The following is a 25,984-nucleotide window of genomic DNA, read 5'->3' as shown; positions in this document are numbered from 1 at the left end:
CTGGAAGTGCTACCTGTCTGATGTTTCTCTTGGAATAAGGGGGAACAGAAAGGAACTCTGTGGTAGCCTGAAAGAAAGAGGTTATCATCTGGAGAACCCTGATGGGGCAAGTTTCATCAGCGAGACAAATCTTGGAACAATAAATCTCTCTCTGCAAACCCTACAAGAACCTTCCTGAGTGGTAAACATTTACCTTTCGGGCACCAAAGCCTGGTGAACTTTATACATGTTAAATTCTGTGCACAGTATAAGAATTGCCTACAACCAGTGAACTTGGAAGCAGGAGAAGTGAGATTGAACTGTGAACCAAAGAACTTTTCTTAAATTTACACGCACATTACATACATGTGCGCTTAGAATTAGAAGGGGTTTAATTTGGGTTAGTTAAATATAGAGATAAGTTAAAGTTTGATTCTATTTTCATGTTTAAAGTTCAAAAAATAACTTGTTTAAATAACCATTTGTCGTGGTGAATATCTTGCTGCTGGATTTTGGGGTCCTTTTGGCTCATAACACAAGCTGCAGTTTAGTCATGAGGGCAGACAGCCAAATTAGGTGCAAGTCATCAAATGTTCATGGAGCTCTCCTTGTTATATTTAAAGAGTGCCTGTTTACTGAATTCAAGTTGCTGATTGTTTTTAACTTATTGTGTTTGCATGAAATTGTTTGATACAGCAGAGTTGTTTCTCGACTCTTCCCCAGGGTCATCAAGAACCAGTCACTTTGTGCACGTCTAAAGTCACACACATCCCCAGTCAGTGAGGGTAGGAAACTTCAGATAATTAACTTCACTTTTACAACAACAATTGTAACTTTTGTAACAACTATTTACAACAGTTAATAGTTAGCAATTTCCTCAGTTGCCACTTTTATTATCAAATCAAGGATTTTTGGTCTAGTAGAACATAACCAACATGTTACAAGACCCTACAATCCTATACATAATTATTTCTATTTCCCAACTTTTTTAAGTTCCTGAGATAGAATGCACCAACCTCCTCCCAACCACTACAGGCTTGAATTACTTATCAAAATTAGGACACTGTATTAGCATAACTTGTGCAGTCTTTTGAGGACAGGTTTTACAAAATTATCCTTAGTTTATCCTTGGTATCTGTTATTTATCTTGATTCAAAGATCAGATGTGGCCATTGCGGGCTATGTACAATTACTCCCATATTAGGGGCTTCTTTAAAGAGTAAGCCGATTGCTCTAATTGTGGAGTAATGTATAGCCCAGTCTGAGAAAGAGTCACAAATTCAACTTCATTTTAATATTTTTTTGTGATATTACAGTTATTTCATGGACATGTTCACTGATACTAGCTTTTTTATTCCAAGCTGTGGAAGAGTTAAGACATGTTTCCTAATCAGTAGTCTAGACGGATTAAGCTGTCATCACCTTGATCAGTGTTTCCGTGTTCGTGGATATGCTTATATGCTTCATTCTGTATCAATGTGACTGAGCGCATTGATCCTGTTGGAATGTAGATTTGTGTGGGGTGTATACTTCTTAACAATGATAATAACTGGAACACAAAGTCTATCGCAGAAGCTTGAAGACAAAACATTTATGTAGGTTAAGTGCTCATTTTTATGTAAATGTACTGTGTCTTAATGCATTTGTGAATACAGTACAATCATAATGTTTGTTCTCAAAGTGGTGCAATTAAAAATGTTTAAAAAATCACCTTTTTTGATAGGCCCCAGTATGGAGGAAAATTCTGTGATGGTGGTACCCGTATGTACAAACTCTGCAATAATCAAAATTGCCCCAAAAATAGTATTGACTTCAGATCGCAACAGTGTGCTGAATATAATAGCAAGCCATTCCGAGGGTGGTACTATAGCTGGAAACCGTATGTACATGTTGAAGGTAAATTTTTATACATTTTTAATTCATAATTGGTTTGCAAACCTTAAAATACTCAACTGCAAAGAATTTATTATATTGTTTAAGTATAGCTTCTAATTTTGGAAGGAGATTTGTCAATTAATGTGACCCTAAATCTTTCAGACATAAAGCTTTGTTAATATATGGGGTTTTTTTTTAAATGTCTCAATTATCTTCATCCATAAGTAAGTGAACCCCTTGGTTGGAGAATCAGGAGATCCATTTGGTATCTGCAAAGTGGTGGAAAAAGAATGTAAGTATAAAGGATGATTTATGGAGTGTGTTTTGGCTAGGTGATTAAAAAAAGCTTAAGCAGGAAGAAGTGGAATGCAGGAAACTACGGAGGACATAATTTTGGAAAAAAATAACCATCTTAAGATGTGGTTAATCCAGGGGAGTGTTCATAAATTTGTACAAGCATTTTGAATCTGCTGCCTTGGGATATAGGCAGACAGTGAGGGTTAATAAGGATTGTAGTTGTAGACAGTCAGGAAACAAAACAAGCAAGGAAGCAGAAAGCAGAGTTGGGTCAATTTGGAATTTGTATGGAGGGCTGTGTGGGAGATTGGCCAGGTTTTAATAAAGAAGGTGAGCATGAACATTGTCAATATGTGGATATTTAGTAGCAGCGTCTTACCTTAAAAATACCACAACAAGATCATGCAGATTGACAGACATCTGAAATGAAGGTACTAAATCTTAAGAAAGCCTATCTACTCAAGTAACATCTGTGGGGTAAAAAAGACCAGTTAGCATCTCAGGTCAAGGACCCATCACTGTTACTGCTCTGGCTGATGGAAGTCTTCCATCTGTGATGACTGGACTCTGTTTCTTTCTCCACAGATACTGACTAATAAGATGAGTACTTCCAGCATTTTTAATGTTAACGCTACTTACTTTTAAATAAATTCTGCAGACAACTGTGACATGTCTTGTGACATGTTTTGGAGAGTTCCCCTGTTCGCCAACATGAAGACTATCAAAGTTGAGAAATAGAACACCACTATTCACACACCCAACTCCCCTATCCCATCCACGTCAAATGGTAGGAAACTAATTAAAATGCCAGTCCTGTGATGTATATAGAACGAATGTATTGTAGCAAATGATGACAAACACATTCTCCGTACAGTATCAGCAGCTGTCCAGACAAAATGAATGCCATAGGATTGGGTCGTGCTAGAGCTGGAGGAAGCGATGGGTGGGTGGTAAGGACAACAAGAGACTCCTAACAGCAACACTCTGAGCTGCTGCCTTCCCTAAACTTACTCCCATTCCCTCATTCCAGGACCTATTTGCACCTTCCATCAATGCCACAGTCAACCACTATTCTGATGTCCCAGAACCAACAAACTGGCTTGGATTGGCTACTTAGCAGCTGCCAAATTAAAATCACTGCTATCACAGTGGGGGTCTGGCCAGTAGTCAAAATATAATCCAAAATCTTGTTCCAACCGAGCCACAACATCCTTTATACGCAAGTCATCGTGCTTTCCAGTGCAACAACGAGAATTGTTCTCAATTTCCTAAGATGCTATTTTAATCAGTTCTAAATGGGAGTAAGATTTATGCCAATTTGTGGCCTGTTTTGTGTGAGCAATTGTGGCCACAGAGACTGGCCCAAGTGTTGAGAGAATAGGATAACTGTATGCTCTCCAAACTGCAGAAAACCACAGTCACTACCTGTGGTGCATTTTGTTTTTGAATACTTTCAGCTTTAATTAACAGGCTGGCACAAATCTCTTGCATAGTCCAACAAAAGGGTGGTTGTTTCTTTAAAGGAGAACAGCATGTTGAGTCGTGAATGTTTTTGTCTCAAAAGTGAATGACACTAGCGTAGTTTGCAGTGGGTTTTATGTGAGGACACACCAGTGGGAAATGCAAAATCAAGGACCAAGGCTGCTGAACATTTTGCACAAGGGAGGCTTTTCCATTACGTGCTCTGCTTTTTCAGAGGAAGTAAAGAAATTGAGAAGGTCCAGGGAAATTCACAGTCATTCTGCAGTTCGCAGTGAGTTACTGATTTCCCAGATGTTTCATCAAAAGTTAATTGTCTAGTGCACACACCGTGGCACGAAAGTATTTAACTTCGAACCAAGAAACAATGTGCTGGAATCGCTTATAAGACTTGTTTCTCATGCCATATGTTTTGTCTGCTCTGGACACTTCTATTTTTCTAAAAGAAACTAAATCTCAGCTTGTCATTTCCAGACCATGATCTTTGCAAACTCTACTGTGCTGCAGAGGACTTTGACTTCTTCTTTGCTCTGTCAAGTAAAGTCAAAGATGGAACACCATGCTCAGAGGAAAGATCTGATGTGTGTATAGATGGCATATGTGAGGTAAATAGGGTATTATGAATATTTACCACTGAGATCCATGACCATGAACCCCAACCACCACCAATACCTCAGATCTCTGCTACCTAATTTATAGGTATATAATTTACAGCATATTTTTTTCAATGGGCTTCTTCCAGCTTTAAATTTGTTTTTGTGCTACTAACATACAATCCGGTGTGTTTCGTTAGCATTGACATTCTGTACACTGATAAGAAAGACATCTTCAGATTCAATAAAAACAGAAATTTAAACTGTTACATTATTAATGCTGCTGTCAAGAGTAATTGAAATGCCAAACCATTTATCCAATTCAATTCCAAAACTTGGAGTCTAGATGAGTGGGTGTGAGTGAAGTAAAGACTGTGGACAGGTGGAAGGTAAAATGTTTTAAGATCCGAAGCTCGTGCCCCTTCTGACTTCAGGCATTAGTGAAGACAGGTTAAAGAGTAGGTAACCATGCTGTATTAATGTTGTGGGGTAGGCAGCAGGGGAGACAAGTTGATGTCTGAGCTACCAACCTATTGGTCAATCATGGAAACATTTCACTTTAAGGACTGGTTTGATGTTTCAACTCTCCTCATCAACCCTCCTGCTAACGTACTCTATAGGATGGAGAGTTTCAGCAGGGTGACAGAGATGCGGAGGGCTGATTCTCTTTAAAGCACTGCTTACAACCAGGAAGAGCAGGATTGTTTCTGCAAGCCGAACAAGAAAAATCTGCTGGAGGAACTCAGTGGGTCAAGCAGGATCAGTGAGAAAAAAAAAGATCAACGTTTAAAACCAGGATCCTTCATCAAGACTCAAATCTTGAGAAAGAGTTCTGGCCAAAACATTGACCATGCTTAGAACTATAGAGTATTACAGCACAGAAACAGGTTAATTGCCCTTATAGTCTGTGCCAAACCATTTTTCTGCCTAGTCCCTCTGACCTGCACCCAATCTATAGCCCTCTGTACCTCTCCCATCCATGTTCCTATCCAAATTTTACTTAAATGTTAAAATTGAGCCTGCATTCACCACCTCAGCTGGCAGCTCATTCCATGCTCTCATACTCTGTGTGAAGAAATACCCCCTTATGTTCCCCCTAAACTTTTCCCCTTTCACCCTTAACCCATGCCCTTTGGTTTGTACCTCACCTACCCTCAGTGGAAAGCACCTACCTATATTTACTCTGTCCCCCTCAATTTTAAACACTTCCATCAAATCTATCCTCATTCTTCTATGCTCCAGAGAATAAAGTACTAACATTTTTAACCTTTCTCTGTAACTCAGGTGACCAAAAAAACTGCACACAATACTCCAAATTTGGCCTCACCAATGTCTTATACAACTATAGCATCCCAACTCCTATACTCAATACTTTGATTTATGAAGGCCAATATGTCAAAAGCTTTCTTTAAAACCCTGTCTAATTGTGTATCTGTATTCCCAGAATCCCTTTCCTCAGTGCCTGACCATTTACCATGTATGTCCTTTCTAGGTTTGTCCTTCAAAAGTGCAACACTTGTCACATTTAATTCCATCTGCCATTTTTCAACCAATTTTCCTCCCATTGAGTTCCTCCATCAGATTGATTTTTTTTCTTCATCATCTGCACTCTCTCATGTCCTCTTTATAAACTGTTCTCTCATCAGATGGTGCCTGCATGTTGAGTATTCTCAGTAAGCTTACAAGTTTGCCCCTACCCACATCCCTAGAATCTCTCACATTGCCTGTCTCCCCAATCTCTTGATTTTTCTGTGCTCACTGCTGATCTCTGACACCTTGCACTGTCCCATCATATCCACGTAGCACCACTCCCACCCAAGACTTCTACTTAACCTAGCCTTGTGTGCATTCCCAGCAATGGGGAGACAGCTTGTTAACATGGCAGGCTGACAGCTATATATTTAAAGACATCTGGAAATTCATGCCTGCAGCTTTTTTCATAGCCTCAACTCAAATAATAGGTACCTTCATTCTCGTGGTTGTGGGCCAACGGAGCTGGAAATGGGACCAAGAGCTGCCTGTGCCCTTTTCTTTAGGGTGTGGAAGCTTTCAATCATCCATAATGATGCAATGTAGGAGCAGCTACGGACAAAGACTCCCAATCCTTTTCCTGGAAGAACTTCAGCACCAATTGACTGGGTCTTCGAGGGACATCTGTACAGCTGGGGATTTTATAATAGACCCTTAAGCTACATAATGCTGGGTATTTTATAATAGACCCTTAAGCTACATAATTCAGCATAATTACAAACTAGATTGCTGGTAAAAATTATTAATTCTTTGAGGAACAAATGATTTTTGTATTTAAACTTTAGACTGCATGTAACGTTACAATTGTTGGCCTCTTTACAAAATGGGTGCTGTTGTTGAATACTTGTGGTAACTGGCAGTTTAAGGCATTCCACAAAAATTCAGTTAAGAAGATCTTAAAATTACAGTTCAATTCCCATTAACTATATATAATGTCCAAAAGATGTATCCTTTAAAACAATGATAAACTTCTACTAGAATGCTGAAGCTGATGGTAAGGATTGTACTTTTATGTAGCTTAAACTTTAGTACAATATCAGTATTAACATATTACAAAACTTGCATCATAAAAAATACCGCCACTAGAATTAACTGAGCATGGAACTAAATTTGTATCATATTCTTTAAATACTTACATCAACTATGTGTTGATTTTTATGCATTTGAGAATTTGCAATTTGTCCAACTCTGGATCTCCTATTGGAAAATGAGGGAGGAGAAAAGTCTAAAGCAGTTGTTCTCAACCTTTTTCTTTCCACCCACATACCACTTCAAGTAATCCCAGTGCCATTGATGCTCTGTGATTAGTAAGGGATTGCTTAAGGTGGTATGTAAGTGAGAAGGGAAGGTTGAGAATCATTACTCTTGACCCAATTGTTACTGAAATATTTTGCTTGAGAAAAATTGTCATTGGCCCATTTCCTTTGAAGTTATGAAACCATGCACATAATAGGTACAATTAAAACAGTGTTTTCAAACTTTTCTTTCCACCTATATGCCACCTTAAGCAATCCTGTACTAAACACAGAACACTTATGGCATAGGGAATACTTAAAATGGTATGTGAGTGAAAAGGAAAATGTTGAGAACTGCTGGTCTTAAGTGTCCATGGGGTTGTGCTCTTGGGACCAGTGACCATAATTTTATTACTTTTAATGTACTAATTGAAAAAGATAGGGCTGATCAAAACATCCTAAATTGGAGCAAGATTAATTTTAGGAGAACTGAGCAGAAACTTGCTGAGGTTGATTGGGAGAGGCTATTTGCAAATAAAGCGACACCCGTCAAGTGGGCTGCTTTTAAGAGTGAGTCAGGGAGAGTTCAGGGAGAACATGTACCTGTTAGGGTGAAGGGCAAGGCAGGCAGGAGTAGGGAACCTTGGCTGACAAGGATATCAAGGCTCCAGTCAGGAAAAAGAATGCAGCACTGAACTCACCTAATCTGTCCAAATGTCTTTTGAATGTTGTACCTGTTTTTTATAGCTTCCCCTGGCAGCTTGTTCCAGATACGCACCACCCTCTGAGTGAAATGGTTGCCCCTCAGGTCCCTTTTAAATACCTCCCTATTCATGTTAAACTGATGTGCATAGCTACAGGAAATGGAGGCCATGGACAAGATGGGCTCTTGTTCGAAAATCATCTTTACTAGTACAACGACTGGGACCATTAACTTTACCTATATCCCTCACTAATTTTATATAAAGTAAATCACAAAATTTTGTAGACACCATAGCAAAAGTAAAAGCACAAAATATTGGAGAAGCTCAACAGGTCAAACAGTGTCCTTTATGTAGCAAAGGTATACATAACTGACATTTTGGTCTTGAGGAAGGGCTCAAGCCCAAAATGTTGGTTATGTATCTTTGCCTTTGCTACATAAAGGATGCTGCTGGACCTGCTGAGCTTCTCCAGAGACTAATTTACTAATTTTGTATACCTCTATTAGGTCACTCCAGCAAATAAAATCCCAGACTCTCCAACCTTTGTCTGCATCTTGAGCTCTCCAGACCCAACTTATTGATATCATTCCTATAGCAGGGTAACAGTACTGCAAATGTGGGCTCACCAACACCTTGTATAGCTAAAGATTTCTCATTGCACTGAAGAGATAAGCTTTGCTGAAGCTTTTCCTCCATGCTACATGTCTACTCTATGCTCCTCATACTTAGTTGGGTCAATTTCTATGTTCCTGCTGCAGATGTGTGAATGTAAATTGTAAATGATTTGATAACTCAGTTACTTTTAGTACTGTTTATAGTACATTATTAGCTGCATTCAACAGGATTCCCATTTTGTTAGGCCTGTTTGCCTGAATTTGTCAGTATATTTTGTCCGATCTACATAATTAGTAAAGAAGTCAACCTTCCAACTGGCAATATAAACTTGTAAAAATCTTCATGAAGCAGTCATTATTAAATGTGCCTTGGCACATATATTACTTTATTATTGTACTTTATTCATGCAGTGAGTGAAGAGTTTCACTGTTAGTAAGATCATGAATGCAATCTGCAGTAAGAGTGCTTATTTGAAACACTTTATACTTTGTGCATAGATTTATGAAGAGTGTTCACCATGTTGAATAGAAATTATTTAGAGGTGCCAAACTATTTATATTATACTGTGAAAAGGATGTGATTAATGCATCATAATATCATTCTGATTGGCTTTTATTTTCATCCCTCTCAGGCAGTTGGATGTGACCATGTTCTAGGTTCTAAAATGGAGCCAGATGCTTGTGGGGTCTGCAAAGGGAACAACTCAACGTGTAAAATCTTCAAGGGTCAATACACCAAACAACATTATGTAAACCGTAAGTTTTGGTCTGTATCGTGTATTGAATCTCCCACTTTTTGGTACCATGATGCCCAACTGATCAACTGAATCAGGGGATGCAAAGTTTTAAGTCTCTTAGACATGCAGCATATAATACTTAACCTTCATTCTTGATAATACTTCTAATTGTAGCTAGGGTTGCCAACTGATCTAAGTCACCTGTTTTAGAATTTACAAACAAATTTGTCAAGGCAACTAAAGGCTTGTGCAAACCTTTTGATCCACAAGATTAAAACAGGGCAAATTAATAAATCAGCCTGATTTCTAATTCTTAAGGTTAGCACTCTTAAGAACACCATAAACATGTCATAAAGATACTAACTTTATAATTACGTGGTTTGGTTGAACTTGAAATCATTTTCTCATTGTCTAAAGATACTGATTTGTGTGGAATACATCGTCATAAATATCATCTACCCACTTATATTCTCACCATCATGAACAATGTTGAAAACCCAGCCTGATCTGCTCCTGTCCCAAGTGCAGAACAGAAACGTGCTGGAGAAACCGGTCATCCTAATTTCTGTTGCTTCCTAACAGCAATATCAAGACCAATCACCTTTTGACTTTGAAAGCAAACTTTGGGAGCCTTTGGTCAGTATTGGCATAATATGGAGAATTGGTCACAGAAGTTCATACTAGTACTGGTATATCCAGCTAATAGATATAGGGGCAACACGGTTGGTGTAGCGGATAGCGCAACATTTTACAGCGCCAGCGATTGGGACTAGTGTTTGAATCCCTGTGTCTGCGTCGGTTTTTCCCAGGGGCTCCAGTTTCCACCCACCATTCAAAATGTACTGGGGGTTGTAAGTTAATTGGGTGGCATGGAATCGTGGACCGAAATGGCCTGTTAACTTGCTGTGTGTTTAATTTTTTTTTAATTTAGATTTTAAAACTTTATATCAGAAGCAGTTCAAAATTTGTGTATAAGTCTCTCTTTCAGATTCTCATATTTGCCCACTTTTGTCAGATAAGGCTGATTTGGAGTCATACAGAATTTACCATTTACTTCCCTCTTTTAGGGAGAGAGTACAATCCTCACCATAAGCTTCAGCATGGTCTTGGAGGTTTGTTATAAAGCTGAAAATATTTTAAAATCAGTATTTACACCAATTAATTATACTTGTTTTTCCCTTTTAATTGACCAGAATATTATACAGTGGTAACCATTCCTGCGGGAGCGCGAAGCATTCGTGTACATGAACTGAACATCTCGAATGCTTACCTAGCTGTGAGGAACCAACAGCAGAAATACTATCTCAATGGCCATTGGACGTTGGATTGGCCGGGCCGCCATCGGTTTTCTGGGACAGTATTTGACTACAAGAGGCCGTACAATCGACAGGAAAGTCTTTCTGCCACTGGACCTACTAATGAAACGTTGGTGGTGGAGGTAGGTTTGTCAGTTACCTCAGTTGGAGATGAAGTTTCCAGTAGTGGGGGAGTTGAGCACCAGAGGCACAGCCTCAGAATAAAAAGGGCAGCCCTTTAGAACACAGATGAGGAGAAATTTCTTCAGCTAGAGGGTGGCCAATCTATGGAATTTATTGCTGAAGACAATTGTGAAGGCTGTCATTGAGTATATTTGAGGCAGAGGTTGATTGAGTCTTGATAAGTCAGTGTGTCATATGTTATGGGAAAGGCAGGAGAATAGTATTAAAAGGGAAAATGCATCAGCCATGATTTGATGGCTGAATTTTGAAATTCTGCTCCTTACAATTTTGAAAATTAATGACCAATTGAGTGCAAAGTACAATTTCAGGAATCTTAATTCAACTGTTTAGTGTAATAATGCTGTATTATATTGTCTTTAGTTTTTTATAAAATTTACTGTATTTGATACTATGCGAGAAAAATTCATACCTGACATCTCAGCTGAAGAACGCAAAGGATGATCGTGAGGAAACTGGAGATTTTTTTAATATCAAGGGCAATATTATTTGTTTGTGAATTTTCTGATGGAAATCTCAGATGCGATTAGAGGCAAAACCCTGGCTAATGTTGTCTAACATGGTCAACCCTTGGAATGCCAGTTACTATACCTCATTAAGAAATATAAACAAAAATAAACTTTCGTCTGCATAGTTAAATAATAAACCAAACGCTTAATTTCATGGAGAATTGCATTTGTACTGTCATTGGCTTTCATAAGTCTAATTCTAGCATTTGTCATATTTTATTAAGTGCAAGTTACTAATGTGGGGTGTTAAAGACTATCCCCAGGCCTGATGAAGTGTATCACCAGACAAGAGCAGACAAGGAACTTGTCAGACAGGTCAGACAGCATCTAAGCATAGAAATAGTCAGTTAACAATCCAGGTCTGAACCTTTTATAAAGATTTTGTGAAGCGTTTAGACCTGAAATGTTGACTGACCAATTCTAGCATACCTGCTGAGTTCCTCCAGTAATTCTTTATCTATTTGTAGCGCTATTGATTAACCACATTAGACTGAGAGTTGTGATTTATTGGCTTTAATCACCTTAAGACATCAACACATCTCACCTGTTGCTGGCCTGGTTCCAAGGCAGGTACTGAGGGAGGAGTTTGGGCATAACAGCCTTTATAGGGAATTCCGAGAGGGAGGAGTCACAGGTTCGGGGACGGGCCAGCTCAGACATGCAGTGATTGCACCACACCTCTCAAATTTCCAGCTATCCTAACAAATTATGGAAATGAGGGAAGAGCTTGCAGGAGCTCAGGCAGAGATATTTGTGTTACTGTTAGGTGCCGGTGAGGTGCTGGAAGATTGGAGGATGGCTAATGTTGTGCCTTCATTTTGAAGACCAGCTAGGAAACTATAAGCCAATGAGCTAAACTTTAGTCATGGATAAATGACTGGATATGATTCTATGATTCAGGATCTTGATGTATTTGTGTCTTGGGAAATTTTGCTTTTTTGAAGAGTTGACGAAAAAGAGAGGTAGACATTGGGATACAAGATGTTGGTGAGACAGCCCTTAGAGTATTGTGCACAGTTCTGGACACCCAGCTCTAAGTAAAATGTCATGAAGCTGAAAAAGCCGCAGAAAAGAGTGGTGGGCTTTAACTATAAGGAAGAGGCTGGGTGTGGGGAGGGAGCTCATGGTATCATGATGTTCATGGAATGGTAAATAATCATTGTCTTTTTACCAGGCTAGTCAAATAGAACAATAGAACATTACAGCTCAGAAACAGGCCCCTTTCACCCTTCTAGTCTGTGCCAAACCAATTTTTGTCTAGTTCCACTGACCTGCACTCAGTCCATGGCCCTCCATCCCTCTCCCATCCATTTTCTTGTCCAAATTCTTTTTTTTTAAACACCATAAATCACGTTAGCCATGATATACACTTTTTCTTTTTCGTCCAAATTCTTAAATGTTAAAATTGAGCCCGTATTCACCATTTCAGCTGGCAGCTCATTGCACACCCCCACCACTCTCTGCATGAAGAAGTTTCCCCTAAACTTTACCCCTTTCACCCATAACCCATATCCTCTGATTTGTATCTCACCTACCCTCAGTGGAAAAAGCCTATCTACATTTACTCTGTCAATATCCCTCATAATTTAAATGCCTCTATCTAATCTCCCCTCATTCTTCTATGCTCCAGGGAATAAAGTCCTAACCTGTAAAACCCTACCCTGGAACTCAATTCCTGAAGTCCAGGCAATATCCTAGTAAATCTTCTCTGCATTCTTTCTATATTATTGATATCTTTCCAGTAATTAAGTGACCATAACTGCACACAATACTCCAAATTTGGCCTCACCAATACCTTCTATAGCTTTACCATGATATCTCAACTCCTGTACTCAATACTTTGATTTATGAAGTCCAATATGCCTAAAGCTCTCCTTACAACCCTAAAATTAAAACTAAAGCAACCCTAAATCCAAATCTAAAGGGTAATGCTTACAGGTGAGAGGGGAAAAAGTTAAAAGCGACATGAAGGTTACCTCACAGACAGTGTTGCATGTATAGAATGAGTTGCCAATGGAAGTGGTAAAATCTGAGCAATTATAAGGTTTAAAAGACATTTAGACAGGCACGTGGGTAGAAATGCAGGCCAATCATGATTGGTGTAATTGGCATGGGCAAGTTGGCCCAAAGGCCCTGTTTCCACACATTGATTCCAATTGTGTCGTATTGTGGCGCTCTGAGGCGATGAAGTAAATCACAGCCACCACGCCGATGGTTGTTAATGACTGTTTTTATTCAAATTCCATGTGCCCCTTTAAGGGCAGCATGAGCTCAGTCACCCGGTGCATTGTGACGTCATAACCGCTGCCCAGGGTGCGCGTTGGAAGGGATGCTAGAGTCAAGAAGAAATCCCTGACGACGCCATCTCCTAATGGCTGCCCCGCCACGTGGTGATACAAGCGGGGCCGGTTCACCATTAGGCTGTGCGCCGCCACACAAGCCCCCCCACCCCCTCCAGAACCGGCTACATGTCCTGTTTCTATGGCGGCCGGCCCCGCCGTTTGGGCACGACTGCCTGGACCGGTTGAGATAAGTCTAGGTGGGCGACTTTCATGCAATCCACGGTAAATAATTTCTCTCTGCCCCCCCACATCCAAAGTAAAAGTTCTGCCCGAACGCCGGAGCCCCTCGTAAGGCCACTGCAATGGTGCTCTCTCTGGTCCCCTTCTGACAAAGACGAATTACACCATGTCGAATTCTTTGGGTCGATGAGACGGTCGGGTGCCGTGGTGTGACGGGGTTGGTGGGATCATGTTGCCCAGGTGTTTACAGAGGTCGGCGAGCCACTCACCTTCGCTGTGCATGGCCTCCACTTGCGGGCCGAAGAATTCCCCTGGCAGGGAGATTGGTACGCCATAGACCCTTACAACTGACGAGGCTTGCAGGTCCTCCTTGGGTGCCATTCTGATTCCGAGGAGGACCCAGGGCAACTTGTTCACCCAGTCGGGACCGGAAAGCCTGGCCATCAGGGCTGACTTTAAGCAGCGATGGAACCTCTCTACTAACCCGTTAAGTGGTAGGCCGTGGTATGGTGCAGTGTTACCCCTAAAAGCCTCACCAGCTGCGACCATAGGACGGAGGTAAATTGAGCGCCCCTGTCGCTCGTAATATGAGCCGGCACGCCGAAACAAGCGATCCATTGACCAACCAGATCTCTAGCAAACGTCTCTGCCGATGCTTCATGGACTGGGATGTCTTCCGGCCACCTGGTAGCTCTGTCCACTATAGTGAATAGGTACTGCAACTGCGGTGGAAGCATCGACCGATACTGCCATCTGTGCTTCCGGGTGTTGGTGCACTAACAAAGTCGTCTCAGCGAGGGCCCGTTTTATTGCTGCGAAAGCCTCGTCTGCCTCCCCCAACCAGGCCAAGATCTTCTCCTTTGTTGCTATCAGCGCAAACGGAGGGCGCATGATGCGGGAGGCATTGGGGATGAATTGATGGTAAAAGTTCACCATCCCCACAAATTACTGTAGCCCTTTGAGGGAGGAGGGCTTGGGGAAATGTTGGACGGCTGCCAACTTCTCCGGTGTCGGAGCTGCCCCAGATGCTGTGATGGTGTGCCCCAGGAACTGCAGTTTGTTTCCCGAACTGCCATTTGGCCTTGTTGACCGTGAAGCCGAATTCTGCCAGCCAGGCAAATAGGGAACGGAGATGGGCCTTGTGCTCTCTACGAGTGCGGGTAGCTACCAGGATGTCATCTAGGTAGATAAAGACAAAGTCCAAATCCCTATCCACTGCGTCCATGAGGCACTGGAATGTCTGTCTGGGTGGCGTACTTCAGGCCAAATGGCATGCGGAGAAACTCGAACAGGCTGAAGGGGGTTACAATGGCGGTCTTTCCAACGTCATCGGGCGGACCGGGATCTGGTCACCAGATTGACCTTTGAAAAGAACTGTGCGCCGTGGAGGTTGGTCGTGAAGTCTTGGATATGGGGGACTGGGTACACGTCTGGTGTTGTGGTGTCGTTCAGTTGTCTGTAGTCTCCGCAGGGCCTCCAAACTCCCGATGACTTCGGGACCATGTGTAGCGGTGCCAACCAAGTGCTGTTCGATCGCCAAATGATGCCCAACTCCTGAAGTCTGGAGAATTCCTCCTTGGCTTGCTTCAGTTTCTCCAGCGGCAGCCATCTAGCTCTGGTGTGGATCAGGGGACTTTGTGTGGAGACATGATGGAATACTCCGTGTCGGAGGGAGGCGATGTCGAAGCGAGGCTCCAGGATGGCAGGGAATTCACTGAGGATCCCGGAGAATTCATCTTCAGCGGTGGCGACTGTGGTGATCTCTGACCTGGTGTCATCTGCCGTGCCCAGGTTCACCGAGTGGAAGGTGCGGGCGTTGAACAGCCACCTGCCCCTCACGTCCACCAGCAGGCTGTGAGCCCTTCGGAAGTCAGCCCCCAACAGCGACATGCTCACCGGGGCCAGGACAAACCTCCAAGTGAACTTCTTCACCAATCTTTATCTGTGCCCTACGAGTTTTGATTGTAGAGCCATTGGCATCCTGCAGGGTTGGACCAGGGGTTCAAGTCCATGTTTCCAGCGCTGTGGGGGTAAGGATGCTCAGCTCAGCCCGTGTCGACTAGGAACTGGCGGCCTGTGGATCTGTCTTGGATGTATAGGAGGCTGTTCACGTTGCCAACCGTCACAGCCATTATCAACGGTTGGCCTGGCCATTTCCCAGGTAATCGCAGGGTTGGCGGCACATGGGCTTTAGCCCCCCCAGCGCTAATGGTAGAAGCACCATGATGACTGGGCTTCTTCGGGCTTGCCCTTGGGGGAATCTTGCTGATGACGGGGCGCCACCTTGGAGACCTGGCTGAGTGCTACCTCGTTCTCCTGCTTAGCTCGCCAGAGGGCATCTGCCCGGGTTACTGCCTTGCGGGAATCGGAGGAGTGCTCTTCAGACAGATGGAGCCGAATGTCTTCTGGCATCTGTTCTCGAAAGATCTGTCTGAAGAAGAAGCATGGCTTCTTCAGGTCCATCAGGGCTGAGAGGCTGGGGTCCCCCAACCTGTCTAGATGTAAGAGTCTGGGTGTATGCTGCCGGGGTGAAACTTCCCCAGGAGCAGATTCTTGAGGGCTGTGTACTTTTCGGTCGCTGGTGGTCGATGGATGATATCGTCCATCCTTGCCTCCGTGTCCTGTTCGAGGGCACCCACGACATGGTAAAACTTGGTGGTATCAGGTGTGATGTTGCGAAGGTGGAGTTATGTCTCCGCTTGGCCGAACCATGTCTGTGGGCGATGTGGCCAGAAGGGAGGAAGTTTGAGGGCTACCTTATTAACCTCTGCCATGTCCATCGTTGGTTAGGTCCAGAAGGTCGTCTTGGACTGTCACCAATGTGGCGCTCTGAGGAGCTGAAGTAAATCACTGCCACCACACCGATGGTCTTTAACGACTGTTTTTATTCAAATTCCGCGGGCCCCTTTAAGGGCAGCATGAGCTCAGTCACCTGGTGCATTGTGACGTCATAATCTCTGCCCAGGGCGCGCGCTGGAAGGGATGCTTGAGTCAAGAAGAAACCCCTGACGACGCCATCTCCTAATGGCTGCCCTGCCATTAGGCTGTGCGCCGCCACAGTATCAAGCTCATTTGTACTCAGGTTCACCAACTTGCTGCCATTGCCTTTTGATTTTTAACTTCCATTTTCATTGTCTTTGAACATTAATGCTCAGATCCTCTGGGTGCACATTTCTTCATGCAGAAATCTGCTCAATTTAATTTAGTCAGGAAGGCGTATTTGTAAAAACAAAATGTTAAGACTCAAGTTTTGTGTATCTATGCTGCTTTCATTTTTTTTTCCTTAAACTAATATGCCTCTCCCTGGTGGTCTCTGAAGCTGATTATGGATATTGATGCTGACACCTCATGTTCCCTGAGTACCCTCATTTGTTCATAGTGTGTTGACCATGTGGCAATAGTGCAGAGCTCGATGCTTTCTGTGGCAGGGAACTTGTAAAATTCTCGAGCACAGAATACAGTTGAAGCCAAATCATAAAAATAATTTTTACTACTAAATTTTGGCTTTTTACTGAGCTCCAGCTGATAGATTTAAGAACACTTCCATGTGGAAATCTAAATTGGATGGTGGAAGTGGTAGAGTGTTTTAAATTAATTCCTGCAAATTGATTTCAATTTTGTTTGATACTCATCAAACATCATAGCTTACTTAAGGAAGCATCTAATTGCCAGGTTCATATGCTTGTATATCCATTGCCACATTTAGATTTGGAAATTAAATTTGGTTAAGAATGAATGGGTGTAGCAAAAAGTATGATCTAATCCAATAGTATTTGGAGCACCTTAATTCAATCTAGACTTAGTGATTATTGTTGAGATAATATTGTATTTGATTAAAAGCTTGACAGCCACACAAACTCTGCTGAATGCAACAGATGCAAAATATGAAAAGTAAAGGTAAATTGCCAAGAGCTGTCATAAATCAAATGTTAATACATTATGATTAAAAACAGTCACACCAGAAAAGAATTTAGTAGACACCTGAGACTATTATGTCATCTTGTGTGGTAGTTTTGAACTAGCCTCTGTTCAAGTAGTTTATTGTAAGATGGAAAAATCTTATATTATTATAAATCCTGAAATTTTTAGATATATATAATAATTCAGGGATCAAAAGATTGCAATTGCTTAAATCCACATTAAAAAAAACACTCCAGTTTAAAATGTTTCAGTAAAGAAAGAAAGGATGAATTTCTGTAGAAGTTCTGTTTATCTAATATAACATTGATAGAAGAGGTAAGATCACAGAGGGAACAATTTTCAGATTGTTTTGTGCGTTACCATGGCATGGAATTTGAAAGAAACCACTCAAGTCAATTTCAAGGAAAACTAAAAAGTTTGATTGTAATACCATTTTTGGGGTAATTGAGGGATCGAATGATAGTCTTGATCAAAGCACTGCATTGCATATGAATTAGATAAAATTAATCTTTCTGAAACCTGATGGAAAGTTTGAGAAACCATTAGGGAACATTTGAAAAATATATGAAGCAACTTCAGCCACATTAAAGACCAATGTAATGTAGTATTTCATCACATGTGTAAATGGGTAGACAACTTGTCCATTTAAAAACTATGAAACTTTGCAGATTGTTGGATTATTGGATTAAACTGATTATTGGATCTTCTCAAAGAAATCAACTCAAGTGAATCGAACATATGCTGAGAAGTTTCTGCTGGTTATACAAATTATTGAGCATCCTGGTCATTGTGATTGAGAAGTCGGTGTAGTAAAAGGCTCTAATTCTATTGGAAGAATAAACTGGAATTTTCCTTCCAAGCCCACAATATAGGACTACTGTGAGCTCAAACTTCCAGTATCTGTTTGATCTCCTTGGAGTGATCTGAAGGCCAGCTTAGTGTTAAAATCAATTAAGCTCATTACTTAACATCATCCTTTATCCCTATCCCCACTTACACCAACCCTGGGACTTGAAAGCAACTGATGGCCACACAAAAGCCAATCACTGACTCCCTGCTACTCATCAATTAAGCTGTTCTAGAATATCTAGGTAAATGCTAGAAATCAACGAGCATTTTGTTTGTTTTTCGATGTGTTAAAATTCATGGACAGTGGATAAATTAATTGACCACTCAGGTGAGTAAAAATTGTCTCTAACTTTTCCACAGTTAAATTCAAGCACTCCCAAAACTGTGATTTTTATCTTCACTTTTCGCACTCAACATTCATACAACTTTTGCAAGTGAGACAGCTATTTTGGTGCTTTGATTGATTGCTGCCTTCTTTCAACCACAGTTAGCCTCATAATGTATGAATATAATCCACCTGTATTCAGCTTAAGATAATTATTCAGTCTTTTCATCCTGGCAAAATTCTGAAAACATTCTTCAATATCAGTGGTCAAAACTAAATATGGTATTCAAAGTAATAATTGACCAGGATTCTTTCTTTCTGATTTTAACTCTACTTTACTTTGCCTAAAAATTAGATAGTATCATTCCATGTTATTAATACAGTAAATACAAAAAGAGGTCAGTGCTGTTCACCTGGACTAGTCATGCAATGGAAATTATATATAGAGTAAATAGACGGAGGGAGGGTACATTAGATGGCCTGGACCATGCTGTTGGAATCGTTGCCATACAACACAATAATGCACCCTCACAGGATGCTTTCAATGGTGCACCTGTAGAAGTTGTTAAAGCATGCCAAATTTCTTCAAGTTTCTGAGGACATCAGTGCAGGAGTGCTTTCTCGGTCATTAAATCGAATGTGGATAGACCAGGACAAGTCACTGGAGATGTTTACCCTGAGGAACTTAAAGCAGTCATGCAACTGTGGAGTGAGCTCTGCTCTTTTTCCAGACGTCTATGACCAGCTCCTTGGTCTTGCTGACATTGAGGGAGAGGTTGCTGTCCGGGCACTAAGTCACTATTCCATCTTTCTCCCTCCTGTACTATGACCCATCATCATTAGAAATTATTTGACAGTGGTGCCAACAGCAAATTTAGAGATAGAGTTGAAAATGATTTGGTCAGACAGTCATAGGTGTATAGTGAGTATGATAGGGGGCTGTGTCAGGGGTGGGGTCCTGGAGTTGAGGATGATCATGGAGAGCTGCTGTCTCTAATCCTCACTGATTGTGGCAGGAACCAAGCCTTCATCTCCTGCTCCAAACCCCTAACTAACAAAGCCAGATCCCTGTACCTCATATAACCTCATGCCTAGAGTGCAAATTCATCATCTACTTGTTTTTTTCCTCCCCACTTACCTCAATGAGTGATGTTTATTTTATTTAGGTTTCAAGTGCAATTGAATCTTGCAGAGATGGCACTTGAACAAAAGGAAACCCAGTGTTCAAGTGGGAAACTTTCCAGCCTTTGTAATACAGTTGCAACATATCAGTCAGCACAACGATGTTTAAACACCACCAGCAATTATTTTACTAAGACTTCAAGTCTCTTGGGCAGGATTTTCCTTTAGGTTGGCACCTGATTTTTTTTCTACTGGAACTCAGTACAGGTGTATGTGACCTCCCAGTAAAACCTATCGTGTTTGATGAAAATATCATTCCACAAAGGAAAAGCAAGCCCGTGATATCCAGCACTCAATTTTCTATCATTACTGCCTTGGTAATGTTATACACTGCATATACTAATAGGTATTTAAGAGAAGGGCATACGTGTTTTGACATTCTCACTGGATCTATCATTAATTTCCCTATAATTAATGCAATCATCTTGGGTCTCATAAATCCAAATTTCTCCTCAATGTCCAAAGTACCACTTTTTTTCCATTTCAAGGCTTCCCTTTTTTAATAAGCTGAAGGCTTCACATTTGTACAACCATGGCCATTTTCCAAAAACACAGCAATGGCGCATGGAGCTTACACTAAAATAAATTAATAGGGGAATCTTTAGCCACCTTCAGCTGCAACCTGCTACAAGGACAGAGCCAAGTTTATACTCAGAATTAGTTTGAAGTTCATTTTTTCTTCCCAGTTTACTCTTAAAGTGAAACCTGGTTTGCTCCTTTATCTGCAGCCTTGAAGCTCATAATTAGAATGGAACAAACATAATTAAAACCTTAGATGGGAAACCTGAGAGACTACAAACGTTGGAATCTGGAACAAGAACAATCTGCTGGAGGAACCCAGAAGGTTCAGAAGCATCTGTGGGAGAAAAAAGAATGGTCACTATTCTGTTCAGAACCCTTAATTAAGAACACTTCAGTAAGAACCCTCCATCAGTTTTTATGAACGGTTCTGATCCAAACGTCTACCATTCTTTTTCTCCCGCGGATGCTGCTCAACCTTCTGAGTTCCTCCAGCAAACTGCTTTTTAATTAAAATACAAGATTTATAACAATTATAGGATTTCTAACAATGGGAGGGGACACGGGCTCACGGACGGGAAGGGCCTGTTACAGGGCTGCGTGTCTAAATAACAAGTGAAACAAATACCCTGTATGCTCAATTTCTGATTGCCCATCATTGTTAATTATTAAACCAATGTTAGTGCTCTTGTTTTCTCTTGTACCCAGATTCTAGTTTTGCTTGAGACATATTACTTACCAGTAATTCTATTTCTACCCATTTTTATTCTAATCAGACTAATGCATCGATCGCCCAATGAAACATTGGTGTCTCATTTAGTCTTTTACCCAATTAATACATAAAATACCTATATCTTACTCATTAAATTTAATTAATCTGCACTATAGATGTTGGTGTATGCCACCTTTAATGTCAAAAAGAATGAGAGCACAGGTTGGAAAATGTTTATAATTCAACATGGAGTTTTCTGGTACCCCTTTTACACAGCGATCCCATTTAATTGGCGTGTGAACGACCTGTGTTTAAAGCTAGCTCGGGTCGTTCACACTGAACCAAGAAAAGCTGGGTCAGTGTGACCTTTTACATAGGAACCCGGCATTCCAGTGCAAAAGGAGGCAGGACCTGCAGCTTTAGATCAGTATCCCGGGAAAGCAGGTAATACTTTTACATGAAATGCATCGGCTCTGATACTACCTCCCTTGGCGGATAAATACCAGGATCAAAGTGCCCCCCCCACCCCCAAAAGTTCTGTGTACATTGTGTTCACTCAGGTAAGTGAAGCGGTGAAAAGGCAGTTAATTTCCATCTTTTAAGGCCAGTGTAAAAGCACCTTCATGATTCATAGTCCCATCTCACAAGACATCACCAAATGCAACAATATACAATGCCTTTCACATCTTGTATCAATCATTGCCTTGCGAGAGTACAATGAATTTGAATGGCTATTCTTAAGTTCACCATGTCTATTATTACATAGCCCCTCTGTTTATATAGTCACTGCATGTGTTATTTCAAATAAGATGCACAAGCATATCTATAATCTTCTGAGCTGTAACTGGAATTCACTGTTCGAGAGAGCAAAGGGAGCTGATGGAATTGATGTTTTTAAAAGGGAATTGATGTATGTTTTTTTATGAAAGAAAATTTAAAGCCTGTGAACAAGAGGGAATAAGAATTACTAGGCTGCACCAGCAAGGAATAGCCTAATGCTTTGTGCGCTGAAGCCCTTCATGTTCCACTATAATGATGATTGAAGCTGTTGGTATAATTTTGTTTAATCCACAATGCGTGTTTAGCAATGATCAAATCTTGTCTTTAGATAGTCACAGATCCAGTAAAGCTATTATTATTTAATGAAAGGGATAGCAGTTCTGATGAAAGGAAAAAATGAGCATTTATTGCCAAAGTTCAAAATTCCAGCAATAAGATAATTACCACTTAGTTTATTTCAGATGGCTTTGGTTAGACAGTAATTGTTAGGTAGGAAAATGTACCTGCCTTCCTTTGAAAACTTTAAAATCATTTTTATATGCCTGAACTAAAGAAATGAGAAATCCTCTGCACAGCTCCAAAACAGTTTTGCCGTGGAGATGAAAATGCCCTTTCAGATACTTCTTGGCCTACTCTTCCTGGAGAACTAGGGACATTGATAACAAAGAATATGTCTCTTGCGGGTATTGTTATTGTTAGGCTGCCTAGGCCCCTCTAACCTCCTGAGTGCACTCTCCTGGCTCCCTTCCTCTCACAGCAGTGGACATACAGGAGCAAACATGTCCTTTAAAAGAAGAACATTGCTTGTATTGTTGTATGTTTCTTTAAGGGCCAACTGCAGAGGTCACGTTTATGTGGCTAAGAGCCAGCAGCTGTGAGAACTTGCAATCGATCAGTAGAAATGTTCCCCCTGAAACTGGCAACTCTGCTTTCTGAACCTTGTGGTTGAAGATCTTGCTTTGTATTTGACTTTGACACTTAATGTTAGGTTGACTCACACTGCCTTTTTAATGCCTTTTAAAGGTGGTGGTGTGATTTCTTGCCTCAACCCTCAGTTTACTATACATTTAGAACAAAGCTCTAAAAGAGCTCTCCATCACTAATAGAGTCATTATTGATTAGAACAAGGATTGACTTTCAGCCTCTGACTGGAGTTTTACTCCTGAACAACAAGACGAGTAGAATTAGTAAGTGTTAATGTTAAAGAAGCAAAACTGCCAAGTATCACACCGTTTGTCATATTAATAAATTCTTATGACACATTTGGTGTTTAACCAAGCATTTGATAAATGCAGTCATATTTGTGAGATGCAAATCTAATGGAAAATTTTTGTACCTTTGCATGCTGTGTCAAGTGGAGTCAACTGGGGTACAGGTAAAGCCAGGGTGAAATTATTGTGTGTTACAAACTGGGTTATTTCTCCATCTATGTTTTATCAAAATTGACCATTAAAAGACACTTAGCTTGTTGAAGAAAATTTGCAACACTTAGCATTGATGTTGACCATGTAGCCACCCAATTTTTTCTCCACTGCATTTATCAAACAAAGAAGTCTCAAAACTGACGTAAAGTTTTCTTGTTCATTTTAACAATTAGCAGAAGTAAAGAGCATAAAACCTGGGTGGGGGGGGGAAATAAAATACTATTAACATATGAAACTTGACTCCTGCATTTGACATGTTCAGATCAGGTATCAGAGATATACCTTCTGGAGAGCTGCTATAAATAAGCTCTTTTTTTTTAAGTGGATTTGTATTGACATAAAAACAAGAAACTATTGATGCCATTAGAGACGGAATTAACCTTAACTCTATTACAGCAATTCAAGAATATAGCTGGCCACCACCTTCTCTTGGGCAATCTGGGATTGCCAATTAAACTCTGGTTTAGCCAAGAAATCTGCTCCTCTTGAATGAATAATTAAATATTACATTTGAGAATTTCTGGCCTCTATCTTGCACCTCCAGTTGTTTCACATCTTAAGTCAGGAGACTGGTGTGATGTGGAATTATGGAAGTACCAAGTGTTTTACATTAACAATACTATTCAGAAAAGCAGGAGCATTGAGCAGAGCTTTGAAGACAGCAAGCCTTTTCCCAATTTGATAGAAACGTCCAGTACTTCATATTCTGTCCTGAGCTTTATCCTTGCAGCACATAACTAATGCATTAACTCTGTGATATCATGAATCAAGAAGAAGTTTGCATTAGGGATTAGAATTTGGATTTATATTATTTTTTCTTTCTTGTTCTTAATAGTCCAATCTAGCGACCAGATATATAAAGATAGAAAAAGCTGGAAATACTCAGTAGGTCAGACAGCATCAATGGAAAGAGAAACACAAAAAAAGTTAATGTTACAGGTGGAAAACATTTCATCTGAAACCTTTTGGCACTTTTACACAGCCACTGAGAAGCAGAAAATTTACGCAAACTTTCTGCTCCGCTGATAGTGTGAATTTATTTGCTAAATTCCATCCCGTAATTTTTCCACCAAGAACCCGACACGTTTTTATGGAGCGGCTGCAGTCTTAATTGACCGCAGGCACTCCAAAAGAAACAAGGCTAATGAATACGACGTTCACCCTCTGACAAACTCCACCACAGGCAGTGTAAAAATGCCTGGGAAAAGTGCTGTGTAAATGACCACTCCGGAGGTAAGTATGCAATTTTTTTTTGCAGAATTTTTCCTTTATTTCTGTGTAAAAATCTTAATTGTTTCAATATTTCAATAGAATCTTTCAAACAGCAATCTTTAGTGATCCCTGCTCCAAGGAAACTTTACCTCCAGAATTTTCTATTTTCTTACGTGTTTGATTTCTGTGGAATTATTTACAGTTCAATAATCAATTGGATTTAAATGTAGTGGGCGGGATGTTTCTGATAATAATGTTGTTGTTGCAGTTTGTTGCATTCCACACATGGATGGTTTGCTGTCTGCTACTCTCAGGCAGGCCACAAATATTTATGAATGGAAAAAATGAATCCAAATGTCAGAGTTCATTAAAGAAGGTAATTTTTGATGCAGCTGACTTTTTTTGAAATGTAGTAGAAAGTAATGAAACTATTTTTTCAATTCTCATTTATCCAGATATTACTGCAGGGGAAAACACCAGGGATCGAATGGGAATTTGCTTTGCCAAAGTCAGAGACTGAGAAAAAAGCAGCTCCAAAGCACAATTACACATGGGCTATTGTTCGTTCTGAATGCTCTGTCTCTTGTGGAGGAGGTAACATTTCCTTGTTTAAATGCATAACATACAAGTTTCCAAACTCTTAAGTGGATCTTTCCTATCATTAGTGAGTGGAAGATATGACTGGTGAACCTTCCCATCGATGGAATCCTTTATTATTCTATTGTTTCAAGGATGTTGGTTCTGTGGCTACACAGATTCAAAGGAAAAAGGCTGAATAAACAGGGTGGGATTTCTGTGCACAAGTAGGTAATCCTAAGAACAATGGACACATGGTTCGGCTTATTTAACAATATCCTTTAAATTTCCTTTCATTACTTTGGGTGTTTCATCTACTGCTTCCGTTCCTTATAAATAAGCACATTTTTCCTTTATTTCACTGCTTTCAGAAGGATTATGCTAATGAGGTGTGAAGAAGGAAACTGAAAGGTAGAGTTGAGTGGAGCATAAATATCAGAATACATCATTTGGGCTGAATGGCTTGTTACATTGCCAATCCTGCATATGTTGTATTTCTTTATAATTATTTGTCAATGTGCCTGGAACTGCTTAAGCTACATTCTGAAGGTCTATGCACTTCCCTGGTTTTTGTTTCTGTCATTAGGCACTTTCAGGTGGTCAAAATCCCCTGATGTAAAGCCGCATATTATACCCCTATGCGGCTGTTGGGAGGCCACCTGAAAGCACTGGAGGCACCTGCGAGGTGTACTTTGTAATCCTCCTCTGGGAGGGATAATCGCCGGAGGCCTCAGGTCCCCTCTGGCACCTGAATGCACTAAGGGGATGACATTCAGCTGGCCAGCGCCTGACAGCCCCCCTCCCCGCTGACCCTGCCCCCCCCCCCCCGACGTGGGCTGTCAGCGCTGGATGACTGACGTCCCAAAGGGACAGGAGTCAGAGTACACTCTGAGGTGCCTTCCGTGCAGCTGTCC

General features: G+C 40.8%; 1 protein-coding gene across 1 annotated transcript in view; it reads left to right on the top strand.

The window, feature by feature from the left end:
• LOC138760465 (A disintegrin and metalloproteinase with thrombospondin motifs 16) overlaps positions 1 to 25,984 on the top strand; it is a 213,277-nt gene that overhangs the window by 135,729 nt on the left and 51,564 nt on the right. Inside the window, exons 13-17 of the mRNA XM_069931104.1 lie at positions 1,703 to 1,875; positions 4,105 to 4,235; positions 8,939 to 9,062; positions 10,237 to 10,481; positions 24,950 to 25,088. Of these exons, the coding sequence (XP_069787205.1) occupies positions 1,703 to 1,875; positions 4,105 to 4,235; positions 8,939 to 9,062; positions 10,237 to 10,481; positions 24,950 to 25,088 (812 nt within the window). The remainder of the gene's footprint in view (positions 1 to 1,702; positions 1,876 to 4,104; positions 4,236 to 8,938; positions 9,063 to 10,236; positions 10,482 to 24,949; positions 25,089 to 25,984) is intronic.

The sequence above is a fragment of the Narcine bancroftii genome, chromosome 1 (genome assembly GCF_036971445.1).
Source record: "Narcine bancroftii isolate sNarBan1 chromosome 1, sNarBan1.hap1, whole genome shotgun sequence".
NCBI lineage: Eukaryota > Metazoa > Chordata > Chondrichthyes > Torpediniformes > Narcinidae > Narcine > Narcine bancroftii.
This window is presented reverse-complemented; position numbering and strand designations above follow the sequence as displayed.